The sequence below is a fragment of the Tachypleus tridentatus genome, chromosome 11, assembly GCF_004210375.1.
Source record: "Tachypleus tridentatus isolate NWPU-2018 chromosome 11, ASM421037v1, whole genome shotgun sequence".
Taxonomy (NCBI): Eukaryota; Metazoa; Arthropoda; class Merostomata; order Xiphosura; family Limulidae; genus Tachypleus; species Tachypleus tridentatus.
In genome coordinates, this window is record NC_134835.1 from 89,718,462 (window position 1) to 89,743,444 (window position 24,983).

Here is a 24,983-nt window from a genome sequence, read left to right on the forward strand (position 1 = left end):
CCTGGCCACATTGGTATTCGTGGGAACAGACTCACCAACACCACAGCTAAATCTGTATATTCTGACACTATCCCTGTTGTGCCTGTTCCATACGTGTACTATGGTTCTGTACTCAAGGATTGGCTCTGTGCCAGTTGGCAGTCGACTTGGAGTAATCAACATGAAAACAAGCTTTTCCAAATAAAACCCTCTATTGGACTTTGGTCGTCTTGCTTCCATAAGGATCGGAAAGAGGAAGTTGTTTTGACTAGTCTACGCATTGGTTACAGTTTTTTTTAACTCATCATTATCATTGTGTTATCTGTGTAACACTCAGGTCACAATAAGCCACATTGTACTGTCTTGCCGTCTTTACAACTCTCAATGATGGCACCATTTTAAACGTTTTGTACCAAGGTTTATCCGTAACATTAGACAGTGGTATTAGCAATCGTGACACTGTCCACCTTGGTAATGTTTTTAGTTTTTTAAATGCCATTAATCTTTTTAATGCTATTTAGTTCTTCAAGTTTATACATTAGACCTTTTTTAAATGTGATTCCCTTTTGAGACTCAAAGTACATCTAGTTTGATTTGAAATTAGGAAATGGCCATAACATCAAATAACTCAAAACCCAGTACTGGAAAGGCCAATTTCAGGTGTCTAATGCTGCTGTTTGAATTACCCGTTAGTCATCCTGGTAATTTATAATAATTAAAATTTTGCTACAAGTCTTTTAAAATTTGTTTTACTTTACTTTCTGAAGATGACCATAATGTTAAATAAATCAACCAGGACTGGAAAGGCCAACTTCAAGTGACTCGTTGATTTTTTAACTTACTTGTTGGTCATCTTGGCAAGTTATGATATTTACAATTATGCTACAGAAAGTCCTTTACAACTTGTAATACTATAGTAATACTATAGACTAGATGTAAAAATTGGAGTTAATGCTATTTGTTTTTCATTCAAAAATTAAACTTTGTTTTGTTTTACCTTAATTTTCTTTTAAGAATTTTAAGAATTTTATTCTAATTTGAACTTTTTACCAGATAATTGGTGCAGATAGCGCAGTTGCTTTGCACCATAAAACAAACAAACCAACCAACCAACCAACCAACCAACCAACCAATCTTTTTCTTTTTTTCTGCTAGTGAGTGGGTTCCCATTTATATTTGACTTATGATCCAAATTATGAAGATCCAAATGGATTATTTTGCACTTACTATAATTAAAGGAAATTGATCCAACTCATTATGTACCACCTCAACATACTTAGTAGTTAGTATAACTAGAAATATTCAAGCCTTTAATGACACTTACATATTCTACTAATTTACTTATGTTTTTACCTATGTCTTTTAATGTAAAAAGGATAAAATAGCTTGAGCACTGATCCTTGAGGCATTTACCAGTAACTGTTGTTGTATTTGACTAAACTCCTTTAATAACAAAATTTTGCTTTTTCTCGTCCAGCCATCTTACATTCCAATTTACTGCTCTTTACCCAACCTCTGTCAATGTGGGTTTCTTAAGTAATTTTTTGTGCCATCTTATAAGAGTTTATGAAAATCTAAGTTACAAAAGGTATGTCCTTTCCATCATCCAAATAACACACAATATCTTTGAAAGAAGTTATGAGTAAGAGAAGATGTTTCTTCAGAGTCCATTTTGATTTTATATATTTTTAATCTTTTTAGGTTTGACTTTCTCAGCTGTTGTTTTCTTTATCTCTCTCTCTCTCTTTTCTGGGGAGGAGACGTATATCTTGAATTAAAAGTAATTTATTTTTTTATTATTCCTGTACATATGTTTTGCACCTTATTATCCTGATTCAGTAATGATACCTTTTTTTTTTTTGCTTCAAAATTGAATTTTTGAAAATTGGAAACTGAAATTTCATTTTTTTTTATTGTGACTTGTACCAAAACATCAAACTTCATTATGCAGTAGTTTTTTGTTGGTTTTTTTTTATTCCTTAATGTTCCTCCCAGTGCAACTCATTAGTGTTTCAAAGTAAATCTGGTTGGCTCTCTGATCATTTGGTATAGAAAACCATCCTGAATCACTTCAAGAAACTTTTCACCTTGGCAGCATAAATCTCAAGCAGTATATAAAATAACATATTCTATGATCATTACATTAATTTTATTTTTAAATGTAGACCTGCTAGGATTACACTTTCTCTCTGATCTGATGGCCTATAGCAATTCAGTTAACAGAATGTTATGGACAACAAAGGATAGGTTTAGTCCTTCAAGACTATCCATGTTCATCAATCCTTCGAAAAATAGTTTTAGATCCAAACTTTATATTTTAGAAAACTATCTCACCTCTCCCACTTCAAACTCTTGTAAGATATTAACTACTAACACTGCTTACAGTAACAAATTATATTAGCTAAAACCTTTCTGCCCTTGAAACCTATACTTGTAATTCCCATATATTCAACCAGTTAACTATATTTTCTTGATGTTTCCTTACCATCCCACTTCTTTCTTGAAAATCTAACCAAGTTTCAGTAATGTTCATTATATCACTTTAACTTTCTTTAACTGGAAGCTAATATCAAACACTAAAGAATTTTCTCAATTTCAGAATTGATAAGAAAGAGTTTATTATTTTCTTCCTTTAAATTTTTTACAAATGAAGATGAGAGATATAAGAGTTCATGTGCCCAAGGTGCAACAAGGGATATATTGGATCAACCACTGGAAAGCTTAGCATTCAGATTAAAAACTATTTTAATGCTAACACCTACAACAGCAGTAGTATTATACTAACATCTCTGACAAATCTAGTGTTGTTCCTACATCCAGTTCCTCGGGAATAATTCAAACTTAGAATTCTAAAATCTCATACCATTAAGTTAAGAAACCAGGTCTTAAACAGTATAAGAGCACATTTTCACAATATCTACAATTGTATATAAAAAATAAACTTAATAATTTAATCTATGCTTATTTTTGTATGAATTATTTTACTCCCAGTGCCAGAGACAGGCTGTTTTACTGAAACATATGCTTCTCCTCTGGAAAAATGGCATTCCCATGTCCATTGAAGTTATTTTACATCCTGACTGTTGTAAGCTAGAGAACTTTGAAAGTCTAAACATTGAAGCATCATCTAATACTGATACATCATCTGTTCTGTTAGAACAGTGGAATGTTCACATGCTACCAAAAAAGTAAGTTTAAGATTGTCTAAGTAGTATATGTTGACCTTACAGAACTTATTTTTATGCTAAAAAAATGTAATGCTTGTGGTAATTAAAGCATAAAATCTAATAATTTTAATTTTTATATGTAAAAACGGCTCGTTTGGGTTGAGAAAATATTTTACGTAGAGGAGCGAACAATGTTTTGACCTTCTTCGGTCATCGTCAGGTTCACAAAGAAAAAGAGGTAACTGACTGGAAGCTGACCACATGTTTGAAAGGGGTTGTGTAACTGAGTGTCGGAATGTAGAGGGCGGGCTTAGATGTTTGAATATATAATTTCATATTATTTATATTATTTTTAATATAGGTATAAAGGCGTTCCTTTGTATTGGTTTATTTTGGGTTTAAGTTGTTGTATAAGTAAGGCTTCTTTAATTTTGCATTTGTTTATGTTTGTTTCTTTATTTAGTATTTGGGTGTTTTCTATGGTTATGTTGTGTTTATTTGATTTGCAGTGTTTGAAAATGTGTGAAGGTGACTTTTTATGTTCTTTGAATCTGGTTTCCATTTTTCTACTTGTTGTCCATTATAGAAGTCATGGGAATTATCGCATTGTATTTTATAAATAATGTTGGTGTGGTGTTTGTCAGTGTAGTTTTTACATTGTATATACCTCAGTTTTGTGCTGTATATATTCAAACATCTAACACAGCCCTTTATATTCCGACACTCAGTTACACAACCCCTTTCAAACATGTGGTTAGCTTCTGGTCAGTTACCTCTTTCTTTGTGAACCTGATGATGACCAAAGAAGGTCGAAACGTTGTTCACTCCTCTATGTAAAATATTTTCTCAACCCAAACATGCCATTTTTACATATATATTTTTCTCTACAAGTGGGTTTTCTTGACATCACTGAATTTTAATTTTATTATAGCTGACCAACAAGTATTAATTCAATAACTTTTTTTAAAAACTGTGAAGTGAGACCCATATTTTTCATCTTGTATAAACAGTAGAATATTCAGAATAACAAATCGGATAAGTACTTTTGTTCCACTTTAACTAATAATCAATATTAATTTTATTATAGAATATAAACATGTTAAAGAAAATCAAAACATTAATTTTTTTTAGTTTTGCTTACATGATTACTTTAACTTGTTTTTGAAGGATCTAATTAATAAAAGTTAAAATAATTTCTATTATGAGCAACATCTGTCAGAGGAGTTGCTAAAATATTCACCAAAAATTACACTTAATACTAATTTATCTTAATTATAGACAACAGGCAAATAACAAAAAGTATGATCACTCTGTCTTCAGCCATCAGTTGAGTATTATTCTGACAGTAAATAGTTTTCAGTTCTTGTGTAGATGCATACAATTTGTAAAAAAAAAGTTAATCTTTTTTTAAATATTTTTTGTTAGCTTTATATAAAAAAAATTGTGCTTTATCTTTGGTATAAATGACATAACAAATAATACCAACAAGGGAAATAGATAGTAAAATGTATGTGTATGAAATTAATTTATGTCAATAAAAGCTTATAAGCAAACATAAAAACAATTTTGGTCAGAAGTAAAAATAACATAGAAATTAATGAAGCCTCTTCTACAAAACTGACAAGAAGTATTTAATGTCACAAGCCATTAAGCAAGAAAACTAAAACCTGTAGTGATTAGAATTCACTGAATGAGCATTTCAGTATTCTTGCTGTTGATATTATTTTCAACCTTAATCCCAGTAATATCTCGTGAGGTTTAGTGAACCATAACACTTGATACTAAGACTAACAATTAAAAATAACCTTTGTAAGTATCAGGAATAATATGATTTAAAAAGTTATAACCAATAATTTATAAATGAAACTAAGTTTAAAGAAAAAGGAAGTCATTCTTTACAAAATATTTAGCCATTTATTTGCTCCTAAGACTAAACTATTTACCATATATTACATTTTGAAGTTTTATTCTTCCAGCTGAATTTTTATTCTATTATTTTTCACCTATTTTATTCTAGTTTTGGTTTTATCAAAGTAATCTGCTAAGAATCAACTAAATTCTTAAATAGAAGAGGCAGGTACATGAATGGTATTATCTGAACTATTGTAACTTGAAACCTTCTGACTAATTGTAGTTCTTTCTTGACAACATTAATGTGATAGACTAAGTTAAAAACAGATCAGACTTTAAAATGAGTGCATTTCAGCTGTGTAAAGATAATGTACAGTATCACATGGCTGAATTAAATATTTCTACACAAAATAAATGTATTTCAACTACTATAAATAATCCTTTAACCAATGACTTGAGCTTAATGGTTCAAGTGAAGTCACATGTAACAGTTTTTATTAGTATTCCAAAGCAAATTTCCACAAAACTGTTCTGTTATTAAACTACGTTGAAAAGTTTAAAAATAGCTCAAGTGAAATTGACTTCATAACCAGAAAAATATTCAAAATTCTGTTTCGGGAATCTTTCTGTATCTTTCATAAGTTAATCTGGCAAAAGAAAGTTAAGTGACATCAAAAGAGTTTGAAAACACATTTTTAAACATGCAAATAGTTTGTTTTGTATTTAAGACATGAAGGAGTTTGTGGTTTAAGGAATGCTGTTTAAAATTTTGTTTTAAAGAATATTTGTGTGAACAAGGTTTGTAAAATAGTTCCACACAATGTGTACCAAAGGATTTGTTCAAGATTTAGAAATTTCTGCCACTGGAAGATTTTACTGTGCAGCCAGCACAATCATCTACATGTTGACCATCCCTCACTTTAAATTTTAGTAAAGTTACAGCATGATAATCATGAAATATAAAGTTTATTTTTAATTGACCAATATATTATCATCAACACATTATCTTGAATTTGAAGAAGCATACGAATCTTCATACAAAAACAAACAAACTTGCTATCTCTGACTGTAATAGAACATTGACCAAGATGGGTATATTGTTTTTATTCATTGCTGTAGAGAAACTGTGAGGTGGAAACATATTTGTGGATGCATGAGACTCTGCTAAAACAAGCATCAGATCAATTACACACACACACATGCTCACTCACGTACATGTTTTTGCTGAAAACACATCATATTGTTGAAATATTGGTAAATTACAAACAAACTCAGTGAAACCTTTGAAATCTCAAAAGAAAAGGAAATTACAGTTTCCTTCTAGTAGAGGATTATTTTGATTTTGGAAGGATAATTATTATATAACTGCTTTTATATTATAGTTACTCCTGGTGTGAAACTTTTCAAAGGCTTATGTGTAAACAATTTGAAAATATTTTCATTAGTGCAGTTTGTTTTTTAATATAAACCCATCGAATCAAAGAGGAATTCTTCACATACAATTAAAACTAAACATTTTTACTATTGTTCCACATCAATCCAAAATATCTCATTTAAGATTAGTACTTCAAAACCTCTCATTGTTTTATATATTTTTTCTTTTTGTTCTTGTAAGTTGTACTGTAGGTTCAGTGAAGTGATAATTGTAATTACTCTTCTAGAAGAGATGACTGTTATCTCTTAAATATACGCAAAACTAGTGTCCAAATTTCTGCTACAGAATAACAATGATATTCATAAATGTAGTCCATGAAGGTGCAGTTGCTTTTGTTTGTGGTATACAATATATCTGTTTTAATAGATATCTATTAAATTAAAATAATACTATGAAGTATTTCTTGACAAGAAACCCACTTGAAGTAAAATTGTATCTCAAAACAACTGGTATGGATATTACTTGAAGATGTTCTAGAAAGGTCAAAATGTTCTCTGCTTTAGTAGTAAAAGTGTTAATACCTATACCAGCCATTATGAAATACATTGTGAAGTATTTATTGTCTATTTTTCCCATTGAATGAAAGTGAGATCTAAACCTTGGTTTATATACAATTGTTGTGAAATCACTATACACAATCAGGGCCATAAATGCATTGTAAGAATGATGGATAAATCACACTATACACATCAGGGCCATAGATGCATTGTAAGAGTGATGGATAGATCACAATATACACATCAGGGTCATAGATGCATTGTAAGAATGATGGTTAAATCACACTGCTTGACTTTGGTAGTCCAAAGGTTTGGCAGTGAGTGCTGTTGACTAGCCTTTTAGCTCAAGATTAGGGTTGACTAGTTTTTTTATACATTTGGCTAATCTCGACTATATGTTTTGGCAACATACAATTATATGAAATAAAAGATGTTTTAAGTCATCAGTTTCTATGTTAATTGTTAGGAAGGATTGTCTGCATTATGAAATTTTCTCCAAATGTATATATTGTGAACCATTTGAAAAGCTCCACATGCAGGAAAATTTAGTATTCTCTATTAAAATGACAGGAGAGCAAGCAGGAATAATGTTAATGCCAAATTTGATTTCACAAGCAGGATATTGTAAACTAATTTGCTAGAAGTTAATCATTTACATTTCAAGATATGATGTAATCTAAAGAATAAAAGTGTAGGTTTATCATATGTTATTGTTGAATAGCTCTTAGCATGACTGATATGCTCAACAGTTACTTTTTACATTGGGTTGTACAAATTGCTTAGTTAACCTTTTAAAAAGCTATGAAATAAGCTACTGTTAAATTAACTTAAACTTTTCCCATCACTGGTTGTTTCAAACTACTTGTTTGAAATAAGGTAGAATTTATTAAATTTGATTCTAGACAATTTCTGGTTGTTATTTGTTAGGTTCTGTCCTATTTTAGCTAATAGTTGATGACAAATTTGAATAAAAAGAAGCTGTACATGTATTAAAAAGAGTACTCTGATTTCGAACCTTTTCTACCAGGAAATCATTGAAGCTGGAAAGTGGTTACCAGTGACCTCCTTTAGCTTTGATATATTTGTAATTCATTATGATTTTTACCTGGAAACCAAACTGTTCAGCACATTTTAGAGTTTTATCAATATGTCTGTTCTAGATATATCATCTGTTAATATCTTGCTTTATGAAGAAATCAAAATCATACCATCAGTATTCCTCTTTCTTGCTCATGATAAATATTGTTGTATTGGTTTGCTATGCAAGAAGAAATAGTTGTAGCCCATGAAATGTAACTTCTTCCTCAATTAAACATTAAAAGTTATGCTTATATTTATTTCTTGTTCAAACCAAAATTTATTATTATACTATGAAAGTATTATTTTGGAGCTATTTAATTTATATTAAAAGCTTTAAATACAGTTTAATGAAAAAATAAATACTCAGTTTATTTTCCTGTTGTTATGGCAGAGTTCCAGATGCAAATACAACATCTCGAGGGTTGATCCTAGCAGTGCTCTCTTTTTTGTATTTTTCACAATTAAGTGCCTGGCTTAATCTTCCGGGAGGAAAATTTCCACAAAATGTACAGTATAGGTAAGTAAAGAATTTTGAAATATTGTGCTGTGATATTAACATTTTGAAACAAAAACTTTGACTTAAATGAGAATATTCAGCAAAGGCTTTAATTTGATATTTCTTAATTTTAAAAAGTTTCTTGTCTCTGCATTAATTTAAAATGTATGTCTTAGGCAAAAAAATGGAGAAAGATTCAACATTCATAATGTTCAATGTTCAGTTATGTAAATGTGTAATATATTTTTGTTTCTAGCGCATATCAGGTATATGTAAAGAAATGTTTTTTAGTGTTGAACAGAACTGTAGTGATTTGGTATATCTGTCAAATACTATGAAAATTCCCAACTTGGTAAGCTTTAAATAAATATATTCATATTCATACGTACAATGTGCATGTAGCTCTGTAACAAATTCTAAACTTAAATGATTTGTGCAATTCTTTGGAAATGTTGAGAAACTTAATGGTAGTTAATAAAACACCTCAAATGTATTATATTATAAATTTTTAATTATTCTTTCAAAATACATAGACATTACTTTCATAGTATATTTTTTCTGCAACTGATCAAAGGTAAATGTTCCTATGCTAGTGTGTGTCTGTGTCTGTGTGGAGATTGTTTGATCTTTCAGTAAAAATTTAAGTTGGTCTACTAATTAAAACAATTTTGTTTTTGTTGACTTCTAGTGGTATATAAATAAAATTAAAAATGTATGCAACCATTTAGTTTAATAATCATTTGTAAAAGACTAGAAAGTTTCTAAACAATCATTTTAGATATTCACAGATATTTCCTTCATATATATTTATATATTTTCTGTTACTTGCATCCATAAGTGGCAAGGTGGGACTAAAAATGCAATTTTAAGACTGTATGGCAAAAGCTGGAACAAAGAATCCAGATGCAGCTGTTTTTGAAACCTGTTGCTTTGAAAATGAATATTTAATTTTAACATTATTAGAAATGTATAAAATACATTGTCTTCTTAATAGCAATGAATCCAAAATTTGCAGTTATTTTAGTTACTGTACATTTGCCAAACACTCAAGGTATGATATTTTAAAAATTCAGTTTTATTTCAACATCTGCTCCTGTTGTTCATTTCAATTTTGTTTTTACTCATAGGCCAGTGTTAAGTTAAAGGTCATCATTCTTAAATGCACATGATCATTCCTATCCTACTGGTTGGAAATGTGAATCCTGTTTACTAGAACAAAATGACAGTTCAATGTATTTGAAACGTAGTTTTTTATAGACAAATGAAGAAGATCAACTTCATAAAAGGAACAGCTACTGTGAAAGCACTGGAATGTGCAAAGACAAAGAGAACTGCTCAAGACAGAAATGGAAGAAGTATTGCTTTAGCCACATGATTGAATCTGAAAAAAAGGTTAGCCATGATTCTGTGGGAAAAATCAAAGAAAGAAGAGTGAGAGGCAGACAAGTCATTCACTTGGCTTGATGACATCAAAAAATGATTAATTTTAAGATGAACGAATAGAATTTGGAAGTTAGTACATAAAGCAAGTAATAGAGAATAATGAAGAACATTAGTCCTCAACCCACAGAATTGGAAAGGATACTGTGATTCATGGATAATTAAATACAGTAATGTTTGTTTCATTATAAACTTTAGATCATTGCCCCTAGGTGTGGATTTCTGTACTTGGTGAGGGGACCTCCCAGGGAAGATTTTGTTCTTTCAGTTTACCTTCTCTGGGATCTAAACATTCATCCATGTTTGCTGTACGTGATGACGGGTCAAGGGGAGGAGAGGATTCTAGTAGTTGAGGAGTCCAACCCCAACACACCACTTTGGCTTTGAATTCCTGTAGATGGATGGCCTTGGGGTGGTTCCCCTAGTGTCAGTTGGCTGGTCCACTTTGGCTAAGGTCAACCAAGTGCCAGTGATGAATATTCTTAACAGGTGTTGTGGACATTGTTTCTGACACTGGTGTTTGGGTATAGTGCTCATGAAACCCTGGAGTTACTGCAGTGTTCTTGTTTGGCATTGTGTGTCCCCTGATTAGGTTCCATGGTGGGTGGGGTCAGTGGGCACCAAAAAAGTTTTTTTTTTTATCATGGATCTTCCAAATAGAAAATAAAATAGTGAAAAAACAGTCCACGGGTAAATGACCATGTCTTGAAGATTCTGAGCAGCAATCTTTAATATCTATAACACCTGAATCTCATTTTCTTACATTACATTCTCTTTTAGACAAACATTTAGGGCAGATGTCTCCCTTTTTCATTCAGAAGGGACTAGAAGGACTTGCTGGCTGTCCAAAGTAAGTCAAAAAGCTTCACTCTGGTAACATATAGGTGGAAACATCCACATCTCAACACAGTGAACTCCTGTTACATGAAAAGGAGATTGGGGATGTGCCTATTGAGGTTACACACCATGCTACTTTGAATTCATCACAAGGAGTTATTGTTGAGAGGGATTTGGAGAACATCCCCGAGTCAGACACACTCGCTGGTTTCTTCATCCAAGGAGTTTGTGCAGTGATGCATATCTCCACTCAAAGATGGAATTATGAGGCTGACCAATGTCTTCATTTTACATCACCATGTCCACCTGCCACTATCAAGGCAGGTTATCTTAATTGCAAGGTACAGCCTTACATTCCAAACCCTCTAGAATGTTTCCAGTGTCAGTGATTCCATCACTCAAAGACATTGTGTCGCAGTTCCTTGACATGTGTTTGTTGTGGTGGCAATGACCACGATGCCTATGAGTGTGAAATGGAGCCTCATCGTGTGAACTGCATTGACTCTCACACATCCTACTTTCATTCTTGCCCTAATTGATTGGAAGAAAAAGAGGTGAAGCATTTGAAGACGATTTAAAACATCACTTACCCTGAGGCTCAACAGTTGCTGTCCACCACTTCATCTCAGATGTATGCTGCTGTACTTCATTCCACTACTACAGTGGGAGTGCAGATGGATCTCTCTGTGCCTCCAAAAAGTAGTTCTCAAACCATACAAAAAGTCTTTTGATCTCCATGTTTAAAAAATTAATGAATCAATGTTAACATCCATCTCTCACCCTGACATTCATTCCAGAAAACCTCAAGATCCACTTCCTTTGGTTTCGGGAACAAGCATTTCCTCGGTTACATCTTCTTCTCCTGCACCAAAATGCAAAACGATCATTTGTTCACATTCTCAGTTGCTGGAATCCTTTTCCAACAAAGACCTGCCCAATCAACCCAGGGCAGGTTTCATGGAAGTTGACAGACCTCCCTTGAATAAGGAAAAGAAAAAAGACACGGTTATAAACAGAAGGGCTCCCCACCCAATTCAACTACACATAAATAAAAATGGCCACCTTGATACAATGGAACTGTCGAGGATTATGTTCTAACCTGGATGACATCAAAGCACTGATTGCTTCCTACCATCCTTCATGTCTTTCCTTATAGGAACCATTTCTGAAACCTGCTGGTACAGTCACCTTTCAGTAGTTTTTCTTTGTACAGAAATGACAGGCTACGTGATGAATGAGTGCATGGAGGGGTGGTGGCACTGTTGGTTGATTAACATGTGCCCACCCTGTCTTTGCCACTCGACACACCCTTGGAGGCTGTAGCCATCTGTGTTTCCTTTGGTTGTATCATTACTTTTTGTTCTCTCTACTTGTCTCCTGAAGAGACCCATGATCAATCAGACCTTAATGATCTCGTTGAAAAATTGCCATCTCCCTTTCTAATGCTGGGAGACTTTTATAGACATAATTCCCTCTGGTGAGGTACTGATATTGATGGGAGGGGTTGCTCCATAGAGCGTATGCTCTCTGATCACAACCTTTCTCTTTTCAACACTGGCTCCTATACTTATTTTCATGCACTTAGTAGTCCTTTACTGCTATTGATCTCTCAGTTTTCTCCCCTTCACTATTCTATGAGTTTTCTTGAAGGGTTGACAATAAGACACGAGGAAGTGATAATTTTTCCTATATTTTTTAGAGAGACTTGCTGTGGTCGTTGCCACCCGACCTGTATGCCCTGGTGAAAGCTAGATCAAGTAAACTGGCCATCTTTTATTTCTCTCACAGAAATTGATCCTGCCATCGTCTGTAAGCCATCCATAGATGACTGTGTGGCAGCAGTAACTGACTTTATTATACAGGCAGGTGCTCAATGTATTCCTAAAACCTCAACACGTTTTCCACAATATCCTTGTCCATGGCAAATTCCTGCCTACCACATGGCATGGATGGCAATATAATTCTGTCCCCTTCTCAGTCTTGCTCTCTGATGGCCAGGAATTAGCTGATCCCTGAACATTGTCAGTACTCTAGGTGAAAGATTCTGCCAGGTATCTAAAGCTTCTGCTTCATCCTCCACAACTCCTTCAAGACTCAGACAGAGCGATCACCTCTTTCTTTTTGAGTTTATTGTTTGACTAATCACAACTTTACATAGGTGGAACTCAAACTGGTCCTTCATTGGTCAGACCTGATGATGTACACTACAAAATGCTGCACCATCTATCTCCTGCTTCTCTTGCTATTCTTCTGATTGTTTTTAACCAGATCTGGCAGAATGTTTTTCCTCATGCCTAGTGATGGGTTATTACCCTACAATTCTCTAAGTCTGGGAAGGATCCCAAGATATCTCAAGTACTGTCCAATTGCTTTGACGAGCTGTCTCTCTAAGACCTTAGAGAGGATGGTTAATGCTCATCTTGTTTGGTTCCTGGAATCAAGCAACATCCTCTTGCCCACCCAATGTGGGTTCCAACAACAGTGCTCCACCATGGACCACCTGAGTTGACTTCAAACGTCCATCAGAGAAGCCTTTTTAAAATGACATCTTGTACCAATATTCTCTGACCTTGCGATGGCTTATGATACTGCATACAGGTATGGCATTTTGCAAGACCTCCATTTATATGGCTTACATGGTTATTTGCTCATTTTAATTATTTTTCATTAAAAAATCTTTAATAGACAGGTGATTCCAAGTTCTGTGGGTTCGACACTTTCTAATTCTTTTCTACAAGAACTTGGAGACCCTCAGAGATATGTTTTGAGTCTCACACTTTCCAGTATAAATATTAATACCATCACTGAACAACTCCCTCTTACTGTTGCAAACAGCCTCTATATCAACAACTTTCACATCTCGTATTACTCGTCAAACATGAGGTATTTTGAGTGGCAGCTACAAACTGCCTTCATTCATTTACCGAAATGGACCACAGTAAATGGTTTTAACTTCTCTCTCTCTCTCTAAAACAATTTGCATGCAATTTTGCCACCAACGGGGTATTCACCATGATCCTGAATTCCCTGAGACAAAGTTCTTGGGGCTTTGACCATAAGCTGACCTTTATACCATACGTGAACCTGCTACAAGTCAAATGTGTGAGAGCACTGAACATCAGTGTCCTTTCTTTCACCACTTGGGGAGCAAATTGATGTTCTATGCTAAAGATATGTTGCGCTCTTATTCGATCAAAATAAGACTGGGTCACTGTTCTATGGCTCTGCCAGGAACTCAGCCTTGAAGATGCTGGACCCCATTCATCATTAGGGACTTTTGCTCTGCACCAGGGCTTTCTGCACTTCTCCAATCCAGAGCTTATACGCAGTCTCATGAACCTTCTCTGCACCACTACCATTTACAATTGTGTTTACGGGATACTTCGAAACTTTGATCCTTACCAAAGCATCCAACCTGGGGTTGTGTTTTCCTTCTTCAGTGAGCCATGCTTTTTCAGTACAGATGATCTGCCATTGCTCCTTTTGGCCTTTGTATCCAAGTGTAGTTATATGAATTGGGTCTGTCTTTGGATAACATTGCTGTATCCACTGGTCAGCCCATCCCACCATGGCTTATTACAATCCCCAAATGTTACCTTTCTTTAAGTCATCTAAGAAAACCATCCTTCCATACCTATTTATATGGATGATCTGAAATCAGGTGATTCTGTGGGCTCTGCCATGGTTTGATGTGGTTCTGTGGTTGTGTGCAGAATCCTCTCTACAGTTTGTGTTCACTACTGAACTGTATGCCATTTCTCTTGCCCTGGATCACATAGAAGCTAAGCAGTACTCAAATTGCATAATTTATACTGACTTGCTTAGTTCTCTACTGGCCCTAGATTCACTTCACATTAGTTCTCACTGATATTCAAAACCGACTGGCCCATTTCTCTTTAACATCTACTCCTATCCACTTTTGCTAGATGCCAGGCCACATTGATATTCAGGGGAACAGGCTCACCAACACCACAGCTAAATCATCTGCTCTTGCACTATCACTGCTGTGCATGTTCCATACATGGATTATGGTCCTGTATTTAAGGCTTGGTTCCATGCAAGTTGGCAGTCGACTTGGAGTGAGCAACGTGAAAACAAGCTTTTCCAAATAAAACTCAGTACTGGAGTCTGGCCGTTCTGCTTCTGCAAGGATCGGAAAGAGGAAGTTGTTCTAACTAGACTATGTAGTGGTCACAGTTTTGAACTAATCGTTTTCTGTTATCTGGGACTGATGCACCAATGTGTTATCTGTGTGACACTCAGGTCACAATAAACCACGTTTTACTGTCTTACTGTTATTACAACTCTCAATGACAGCACCATTTTAAAAATGTTCTGTCCCAAGGTTTGTCCATAATGTTAGACAGTGTTATTGGTGATGGTGATACTGTCCACTTTACAAATGTTTTTAGTTTTTTAAAGGCCATTAAACTTTTTAATGCTATTTTTTAATTTATAAATTAGATATTTTTTTAATGTGATTCCCTTTAAGAATTAAAGTCCATCTAGTTCGATTTGAAATTAGAAAATGGCCATAACATCAAATATCTTGAAACCAGGACTGGAAAGGCCAACTTCAGGTGTCTAACACTGATGTTTGAGCTACCCATTAGTCATCCTGGTAAGTTCTAATAATTGCAGTTATGCTACAGAAAGTCCTTTACAACTTGTATTACTGTAGTTTTTCTCTTTCTGCTGTAAACTAGATATAAAAATTGGATTTAATACTATTTATTTTTTAATTCAAAAATTAAATTTTGTTTTGTTTTACCTTGATTTGTCTTTAGGTATTTTAATAATTTTACTTTAATTTTAACTTTTTACCAGATGTTTGGTGCAGATTGCCTTGTTACTTTGTGTCATAAAATACCAAACCAAAATATGAGATTGTGGAGAGAGAAATTTATTAGTTCCACCCTACAATGGATGAGCTTGCTTCATACATTTGTTGTTAATTTAACTTGTGTGTTGGATCCTAATATCTGCCTTTGGGAACATGTAAAACAAAAGTGTTTTAAGTATAGGTTTTAGTATCATCTGGTTGTGGAAGATTTTTTAAAATACATTTTGAAGAGTTTTTTAAATTATCTTTAAAATGTCATGAAGGGAGTTGGGTTTGGGGAAATTGTAATTAGTGAAACAGAAAATAATAGTTTAACAAAAATATTGGTAACATCGAAGGATTGAAACTGAGAAATTACATATTCTAGTCAGTATAGTGCTATGTTTTTAGTTTTGATTTTTGTATATAGCTTTCTTTGTTCATAAGCTAGTATCAAGTAAATACCTATGATATGTGAAACTCTTTCATAAGTTTGTAATCTATCACATGAAAACTGGATGAGAACTAAACTTTTAAATGTGTGTATGTAAAACATGCTTCATGTGTAATCTTAGTTGTCATAAAATCATGGAGACAAATGCAAATGCATATAAAGCTGCAAAATTATCTGCCAAAAATTTGGTATCTGAATGATTTTGGTTATGAAATGAAATGTGTAGACATACTCAATCTTTCCCAACTTTGTTTTATGTGTAATGAACATTGTTGCTCTTAATTTAATTAGATATTTGACATCAGTCTTGCTCTCTAAATATAAAAGTCTGTAACTGTTGAGATTGGTTGTATGCTACTTTAATTCTTTAACAAACTTTTATTTTAATTTTAAATATGTATAAATTGTGTGTATCTACATTTTTGTTTAAAGAAATAGTTTAATTATAAAATAGTTTTTTCCCTTAGAATCTGTGTTCCAGGAGAAGCCTTTTCAAACAAATTCTCCAAACCACCAGAAATGCATGTTTTTCCTTTGGCAAATGTTGGAAGAAACAATGCCATGAAAGTGACAGTGCGAACATTACCCCGTGATGTTCATATTACTTTACATTGCAAGGTTCATGAAAGGCAAAATACAGAGGAGCATAATAATACAGGAACCTTCCACAAAAGAAAAGTTGGCAACAAAGAGGATGAAATGGTTTCAGAATATGACAAAAAAAAGTTCATCAGTAGGGACCAAAGATCAAGAATTGATAAATACTACAAAGGAAAAGCTGACAGATTATTTGAAAAAGTACTGTCACAAACCTCAAGTCCTGCTGATTCCATGCTGGGAGACAGTCTTCTCGATCCACCACAATCCTTACAGATGTACCCTAAACGCTACCAGTCACCCTCCCGCAGTGGCAGTCCCAGTATTGAGGCTCCTGAAAGGCTGATGCTGGGTCCTAGTTTCTGCAAGAAAGGGTATGAAAAACAAAAGTGTGATTATAGAAGACCTCAACGTCGTCCGGTTGTAGAACGTTTCTTGAAAAATGAATTTGGAAGAGTGTCTTCAGGGTCACTTTTAAAATATCAAGAAAGGAGTTTGGATTATGTGAAGTCAGAATCAGTAAAACAAAAAATGAGTAGCTTAACCAAAGCAAGTGAAATGAGCTCATATTATTGTGATGCATCACTTACACCCATCTTGCCAAACCAAGAAATGCAGTTTGTTCTAGAAAGATTACGACATCAGTTTCCATGCAATAAACACACCTCTAAATTTTCAGATCTGTATCATACTAATTCTGTACAATATAAAGATAATTTTTATTTAAATATTCCAGAAAAAAAAAATCTTCCTCAGTCCTTCAAAAGCTCATATCCTGAACCAAACCAGAAACAAGAATACAGCTCTGATATTCCTTCCATAAAAAATGAAGTATCAAAAGATCCTGATCAAGAGCTTCAATACATTGTTTCAGCTTTTTCAAACCTTCATTTGGAACCTATTATTAAAAATGAAACAGTCAGTCCAAATACAAAAGAAATTTCATTTCTACAGACTTGTGATAATTGTTTATTAAATTGTGAAACAAAGCAATTTTGTGATATCTCAGAGGCCTTAAAGGCAAAGAAAGAAATTGCAAGTGAAGCATATGAGATGGTTGAGAAAGGATCTCAAACCATGTTTTATTTTCAACATGATCAGGAAAGCTTGGAGACAGAAAATTCAACAAATGGATTTTCATGGGCTTCTTCTGAAATCCTTAGCACTTCAGAAGCAATAGGTGAAAACCTTGGTGTGCAAGAGAATGAAAGTGACACTTCTATAAAAACTAAATGTGACAAAAATGATAATGAATGGCAAGACACAAGAAACAAGAAACTTCCTCATTGTAAAACATGGAGTGAAGGATTGAGTCAGCTTCGTGCTAAAGCCTGTTTAGTTAAAAGGAATCGTCTCCTGAAGCAAATTTTACCTGGAAATCAAAATGGTTCATCCTTGTGTGTACCAGAGAATCAAAAGGTATATTTTATTGTACCAAATTCCTTCCCAACTAGGAAAATGTATTAATTTATACTATGTCAATTTCAACAATGATTTTGTTTAAAATGGCATCAGAACTGAAATAAAAACTCCAGTTATATGTGAGATTTAAAAAATGTATTTTTTTTTGTAGTGAGTATACAAATTCTTTACTTAAATGCACTTTTTATTCTCATAATAAATAAGGCATCCCCTTACCTTTTGTTAAGTTCAAACTGCACATTGCTTTTGATAACAACCTCCCATCAGAATTAAGTGCAAAGATTCTGCATTTACTTTCTAAGTTAAAAAGCTGTATTAACAGGTACAACACACTCTCACGGTCAGTTCTCTCTGGTGTAAATGAAATTAAATAGCAGTGCTGTACTTGGAAAAGGTTTACTTTGTAGGTTAATAAGTCTTTAATATTTCATACTTTTAATGAGTTAGTGACATATAATAATCATTTCAAATGTTCTTCTGTCTGGTTTTTAATATATGGACTGGATTATTTACAATAGGTGTCTGTGACTTGATAGTAAATTTCAACAATATATAAACAGTCCACAGCTCCTTTGTTTTAATATATCATTTTAAAGTAATGAACTTTTGTTGTTTATCATTGAAATTTGTTAGCTACAAGTCTGACACCTATTGTAAAGAATCCAGTCCAATTATTAAAAAACCTGACACTATCTGTGAAGAATTTCCATATGTACTAGCTATAAATGTTTTTCTTCTAAACAGTCTTTCAGTAGCTTCAAAAATATTATTCCATTGTTTTTCCTTTCTTTGAGTATATACTTACTCTTTTTTTCATTTCTCTTTGTTGGTGCTGTGCTGATTTTGTAATTATCTTATTTGAGTGTCACACTGCTTTTTTTCACTTTAATATTATATTAGTGTGTTATACTTTCTTCTTTTGGTTAATATCTTGTAATTTGTCTTTGTTTTCATTAATTGGTCACTTTGTACAAGTACTTTCATGGAGTGATGATATATTATTCTGCTGTATTCATTTTTTTGCCATGTTTTATATGTTGGGTGACATTCTGTCTTCATTGTTTCTAAATATCTATTTTTCTCTGCTGTGTGGAAAGTTCCTCTCCTGCACATGTAATTCTTTTATTGTGTGATATCTAATTCTGTACAAATCTATTTGCTTTTCAATAAAATTGTTTTTTAGATGCTATTTTAATTGTTTGTTCTTTGGTCACTGCTTTAGATACAGTCACACTTTACTCCTATCCCCTGCTGGGACAGCAGTAAGTGTTCAGGCTTGCAGTGCTAAAATCGGGTTCAATTCCCATTGGTGGACACAGCAGATAGCTCGATGTAGCTTTGCAATAAGAAAACACATGCACACATACACACACTTTACTCTTGATAGCTGTTCCTTAACTCTTGGTTTAGTAATGTCATTTTGTCTAAACATTGTTATTCCTTTTAGTTTGTGCTTTCTGACACTGCACCTTCTATAACTTGTTATTTTATTGTTCATTATCCTCCTTTTGTATTCTTTACTTTTCAGTGGAAAATCTTTCTTCTCCCACTCTGTTGGTTATTAACTAGTAACCTCCTTTGCTCTCTTTTTTTTTGGAGGGTTTTTTTTCATTTTCATTCAGTTTGGTTTGTTTTAATCTACTGTTTTCTTATTTTGACCATAATATTCCTTCTGTTGATTATCTTACTGTTCTTTCTTCCTTTAATTGCTTTTTCACTTGGTTGTTGTTGTTTTTTCACTATGGGCTTCATTTTTTTATATTGCTTTCCTTCTGTCTGTTGATATCTAGCTAGTTAACATTAGTTTTTTATATTGTGTACTGTTTATTAACTTAGCAGTTGTGGTGGTTTGCTTTACAATGCTTCTCATTTAGTGACTGTTATTATTCTTTTATTCAACAGTCTTAATCTAGATTTATTTATCAACAAGCTCTGTTCCACATTTTCCCTTTCTGTGATTGCTTTCTTTCTTACTCTTTGTTTTTTTGCTATTGGGCTTTTTCTGTATTGTTCTGATATTTCTCTTTCAGTTGAATGTTGTTTTATTGTAGGAAGTAAGAGCATCTGGGGATAGCAGAATACCATCTGCAGAAGCCAAAGCGAAATTTAGACGTTCACTTGACAGTGCCACTAGTTTAGTATTTTACAAGTCTAGTGGATTGCCTCTTACATCAAGTCCTGTGAGTAAATACTATGTTTTCCTTAATTTTATCAAGATAGAAAAAACATGAAGTGTACATAATGATTGTGCCTTATTACAAATTAATCAGTAATATCTGAGCTTTGGCTATTTTGTTATATAGTTACACATACAATATGTTACAAAAAGTACTAGAAAAGCACGCCTTGAAAACGAAGGAGTTGGGTTTTATGTTAGGGCCTCATTTTAATTGGATGTTGTCTTTTATTTAATTTAGTATAATAAACCACCACTTTTCCAAAAGTAGTGTAAGTGTAGTGAAAGTTCAGGTCTCTATCCCTCAAGCAGTACTCACAAAATTTATGTGGTTCATTTTGGATTCATTTCTTGATTTTGGACTAGATAAAACATGTTTTGGATGTTATCCTAAACCACTGCTATACATAGTATGTGGTATGACATGATACATTTTCATTAAAATAGGTATAATCCTTCTGATGGGATTTCATCAATATAGTGATATAGCATTATTCAAAATGATATAATAGTACTAAACTTTAGTGGCTAATATAACTGATACAATGAACCAAATCCATATTGCCTAAATTAGATACACGATTTACTCATTTTTCACAAGTGAAATCGTAGTCATGTATAAAGAAATTTGTTATTGTTAAATTTGGGTCCATCCATTCAAAACTATTTAGTAGTTAAATTAATCATTCCTTTGACACTTTTTACTATTACTTGCTCCAGTTTTGATGTTGAAGGTACCATAAGTGCCAACATTTTAAATCTACAGCTGTGATGTTCATTCAGCTTAGTTGCTATGGCCCATCCATTAAATTCAGGAGTTTGCAACTCTGCACATAATGGGTGTGTTGGCCTTCAGCTTTAATCTCTTGTTATGGTCCTGAATAATATATTTAATGTTAGTAACAAATTTTTAATTTTTTCTAATAATGTTTTAAAGTATGGATGGATTAAAGAATGATTAATTTTATATGCCCTGTGAACTAATTAGAAGCACTTAATGCCTTAAACCAGTACACTTGTAATGACTAAAATTAATTGAATCAGTTGTTAATGTTTTACCATAATTCAAATGTTATCGTGAAAAGATCTAGATTACATCTAAATCCAGGCAGTTAGTGAACAATGCTAAATAATTTGCATAAGCTCAATATTAATTTACAACTCAATCAAAATTATTATTCTATGTATTGTAACCAGTAAGTTTAATGAAACTAGCTGAATGAAACCTTAAAAAATGCACCAAATCATGGGCTGAGCATGGCTTAATGATAAGTGTGCTTGGTCTGTCTATCTGAGGGCTCATGATTTTTAACCTATTGTAATAAGTTTCTCCATAGCCTGAGGTTTTTGATTTACTAACAATAACAAAAGTTGTGAAATCCCACTGTCCACTCAAACAAGACAAGCTGAGGAACTGGCAGTGATGCTGTCAACTAGCTACCTTCCCTTTAGTCTGTTAGTTTAAAATTATACGTACCTATTTGTAAATAGTAATTTATATAGCTTTGTGTAAAATCTGTAAAGAAAAACGACAAAAAAACATTCATTCTTTATTAAGCTCCACTGCTTATCAGTACACAAAACACAAGCATGTACATGTTAAGTTAAACAGATGTATCATGTGAGAATCTTTTGACAACATATTTTAGTAATAGGGCATTTAATAAATATCACTGAAGGGTACTTCAGTAGAAATTGTTATTATAAAGTTGAACCAAATCTATGCATATTATACTTTTTCATTGAAAAATAACAGAAATTATTAAAAGTTGTGTTGCACTTAAATTTTCTGTACGCAATGAATGTACTGGTATTAAAATTTTGGTTTTTATTTTAGGCTCCTATACGAAAATCGGGAACTTGTTTTGACTTTGACAGCTCTTTAACCTCCGTATCAGCCATTAAGAGGTTTGAACATTACTAATATATAATAGAAGTATGAGAAAATTTATAGATCAGATTAACTGAATTATAATCTACAATTTGCTTCCAAATGTACTGACATAAATTTATAAATTAGTAATTCAATAAAATGTTGAATGCAAGTGCAGAAGTGCGATATGGCCTTTGACTTTTTTTTAATGTTGAAAGATTAGTTTTAGACAGTTTATCTTAAATATATAAATGATCTGCATACAGTGTAAATATATCAAACATAAATTTAGTATTAAATCCTGATAGCATCAGTAAGTTAGAAGAGAGTATTATAACCTCAGAATGAATTTTTATATTCTTAGGGCTTTGTTTGAAAAGAATCCTGAAGAGGATGACCAAAGTAACTTTTTAAGTATCAGTGCTCCACCATCCACAACTACAAGTAGCTTACTTTGCAATTTTGAGGTATTAGTTTGAATTTGCTCTAATGAGTCTGCAGTTTTAAGCTTATTAGAAGAAACAAAAAGATAGAATTTAGGCATGGTGTCAGGTTTCTAACAAATAAAGGAAGTCTCAATTCAGACAATAGAAGATCATTCCAATACTTACATACACTTCAATATCATGTAATGAGACACCTTGATCAGCATTACCTGATCAAAATGAAAGAATGTTGCAGATAAAGGAGACTATGAGTTAGACATTTGAAACTAAGCATAAGTAAAAACTCATCTTTTTTAAGTTATACAGCAACTATTCCAATAAAATGTATAGACATGTTTCTATGAATTCAGGTAATTGCTGTAAAATAAGTCTTTTATGTTATTCTCTGAGAAACAATTTCAGGACCTTATTTGATATAAAAGAAATGCTCATGGTAAAGCATATTACACATGTTCAGTCTGAGTACTGGTTAACATTAATAATTATATCAGATCTGTTCATAATGTTACTTTTACATTTATGTATGTATTTTAAAAGACTTAAGTGCATTATTAACAATTTATATGGACAAAAAAAATTAGTTGTGTGTGTGTGTTTGTAATATTTGCCACACAGTTATTTCTTTTCAATTTTGAAAAAGTAGCATTTTTAATATCTGAACTTAAATACAATTTACAGTGCAATTTTGTATTATACTATTCTATAATAAATTAGTTGGAAGAAACTAAGTTGTAGCTCAAAATTTTGCTAATTCAGATTTTGTATGTAAGAAAAGCATAGATCTAGAGAAATGTAGGGTTGGAAAATGATTTCAGGACTTTTAAAATAAAATATTTATAATATTCAGGCATTTAAAATATAAAAATAATTATAATTTAATTTGCAGTGACAACTAAACTGGATTAGTAACAATATTTTTAATCTTGCAAACATTTCATGTAATTTTTATTTTTACCCCAGGAGTCTGTTTTAAATGGTTGTCTAGAACCAGTTAGTACAGTAGAGGGATTTACTGCAGAAATTGGTGCTAGTGGATCATTCTGTCCCCGCCACAAGACATTTCCTGTCACTGTGTTCTTTTACACATTAGAGGAAGTTGACAAAGTTGTTTCTCCCTATCTTGTAAGCAAAAATTTTCACAATTTTAATGATATATAAAAAACTTAAATCCTTTCTCTTGGTTTTGTGCTGTCACAAGTTTCTACTCTTGAGTACACAAATTTCTCTTGAATAACCTAATGTGTTTTTTGATTTATCTACAATATATTTAAGGTACACATAAACATCTGTTTAATTCCAACTGTGTATATATATATATATATATATGAAGAGTCAACAAGAGGCTGCCAAAAGTCAATCATGCAGTATATTCTAAAATGATTTAAAGACAATATGAGTAAATGATGTGGGCTATTTGCATAAAATGTATGGAATCATGGAATAAAGTAAGCACCACAGCTCAAACCCTCTGGGAAGAAATTGATGGAAAATGATATTGTATTTCAAGAAGATAATGACCCCCCAAACACACTATTAAGAAATATTGAGATTATTTAGCAAAGAAAGAAAGCTTGATCTCCAGTAATTGTGATGAATGTCACAAAGCCCAGACCTTAACCCTGTAGAACAAATCTTGGATCTTCTGGATTGCAGGCTTGACAGAAGTTCCAGTTATACTAAAGAAAGCCTCTTAACACATCCATTCAAGAAAATGGAGTCAAATAGTGCTATAGACTTTCAGAAAACCTAAGCAATAGATATTATTATGTATTATATGTAGGAATGCACACATGTAAGAAAACTATACATGCAGTTGTAAGTAAGGAGAATTTATACCTTTATCTGATATTCAGTATTTCCTTTTCATGCACTTGAACTTTCTAAGCAATTATGAAATGCATTTGCGTTTATTGAATTACACATTTTGGTTATATGTAGTTTCTGTGATGTAGGCTACTTCTTACAATTTGGATACGTGACATAAACTTCAGAGTTTAAGTAATTTATAAAGTTAAATTTGAATCAGCATCTTTAGCAGCATACTCCGTAATTATATTGTGTAAATAAGCTGTCTATAATTCTTACAAAAGTTTATTTAATGTATCATTTTATATTGACCAAATTTTATCCCAATCTTCTCACTGGCTTTTCATGATCTTAATTACATATTTTCATTAAAGGTGTTATGCACCTGCTGCAGTTTCTTAAATCGTTTTATTCCAGTTAACCTACAAAATGATCAAAAAAGTTCCTCTGCAATAACTGAACATGAAAATGAAACTCAAAATAACACAAGTTTATTTCACAAATTAATATTTAGTTGGCATTCCCTTGGATTTCAGTACTGCTTCACATCAACGTGGCATGCTTTCAGTGAGTTTGTGCAGATATTCCTGAGTGATTGACTGCCA

General features: G+C 32.7%; 1 protein-coding gene across 3 annotated transcripts in view; it reads left to right on the forward strand.

Moving 5' to 3' along the window:
* The window catches only part of LOC143232733 (atos homolog protein A-like), a 50,138-nt gene that overhangs the window by 17,003 nt on the left and 8,152 nt on the right, over positions 1–24,983 (forward strand). For 2 of the 3 annotated variants that reach the window (XM_076468488.1, XM_076468489.1), the window contains exons 3-9: positions 2,971–3,167; positions 8,401–8,526; positions 16,526–18,074; positions 20,129–20,257; positions 22,091–22,161; positions 22,491–22,593; positions 23,533–23,694. In XM_076468488.1, the coding sequence (XP_076324603.1) occupies positions 2,971–3,167; positions 8,401–8,526; positions 16,526–18,074; positions 20,129–20,257; positions 22,091–22,161; positions 22,491–22,593; positions 23,533–23,694 (2,337 nt within the window). Of the gene's footprint in view, positions 1–2,970; positions 3,168–8,400; positions 8,527–16,512; positions 18,075–20,128; positions 20,258–22,090; positions 22,162–22,490; positions 22,594–23,532; positions 23,695–24,983 lie in introns of all 3 variants that reach the window. The other variant, XM_076468490.1, reaches the window with a different exon arrangement.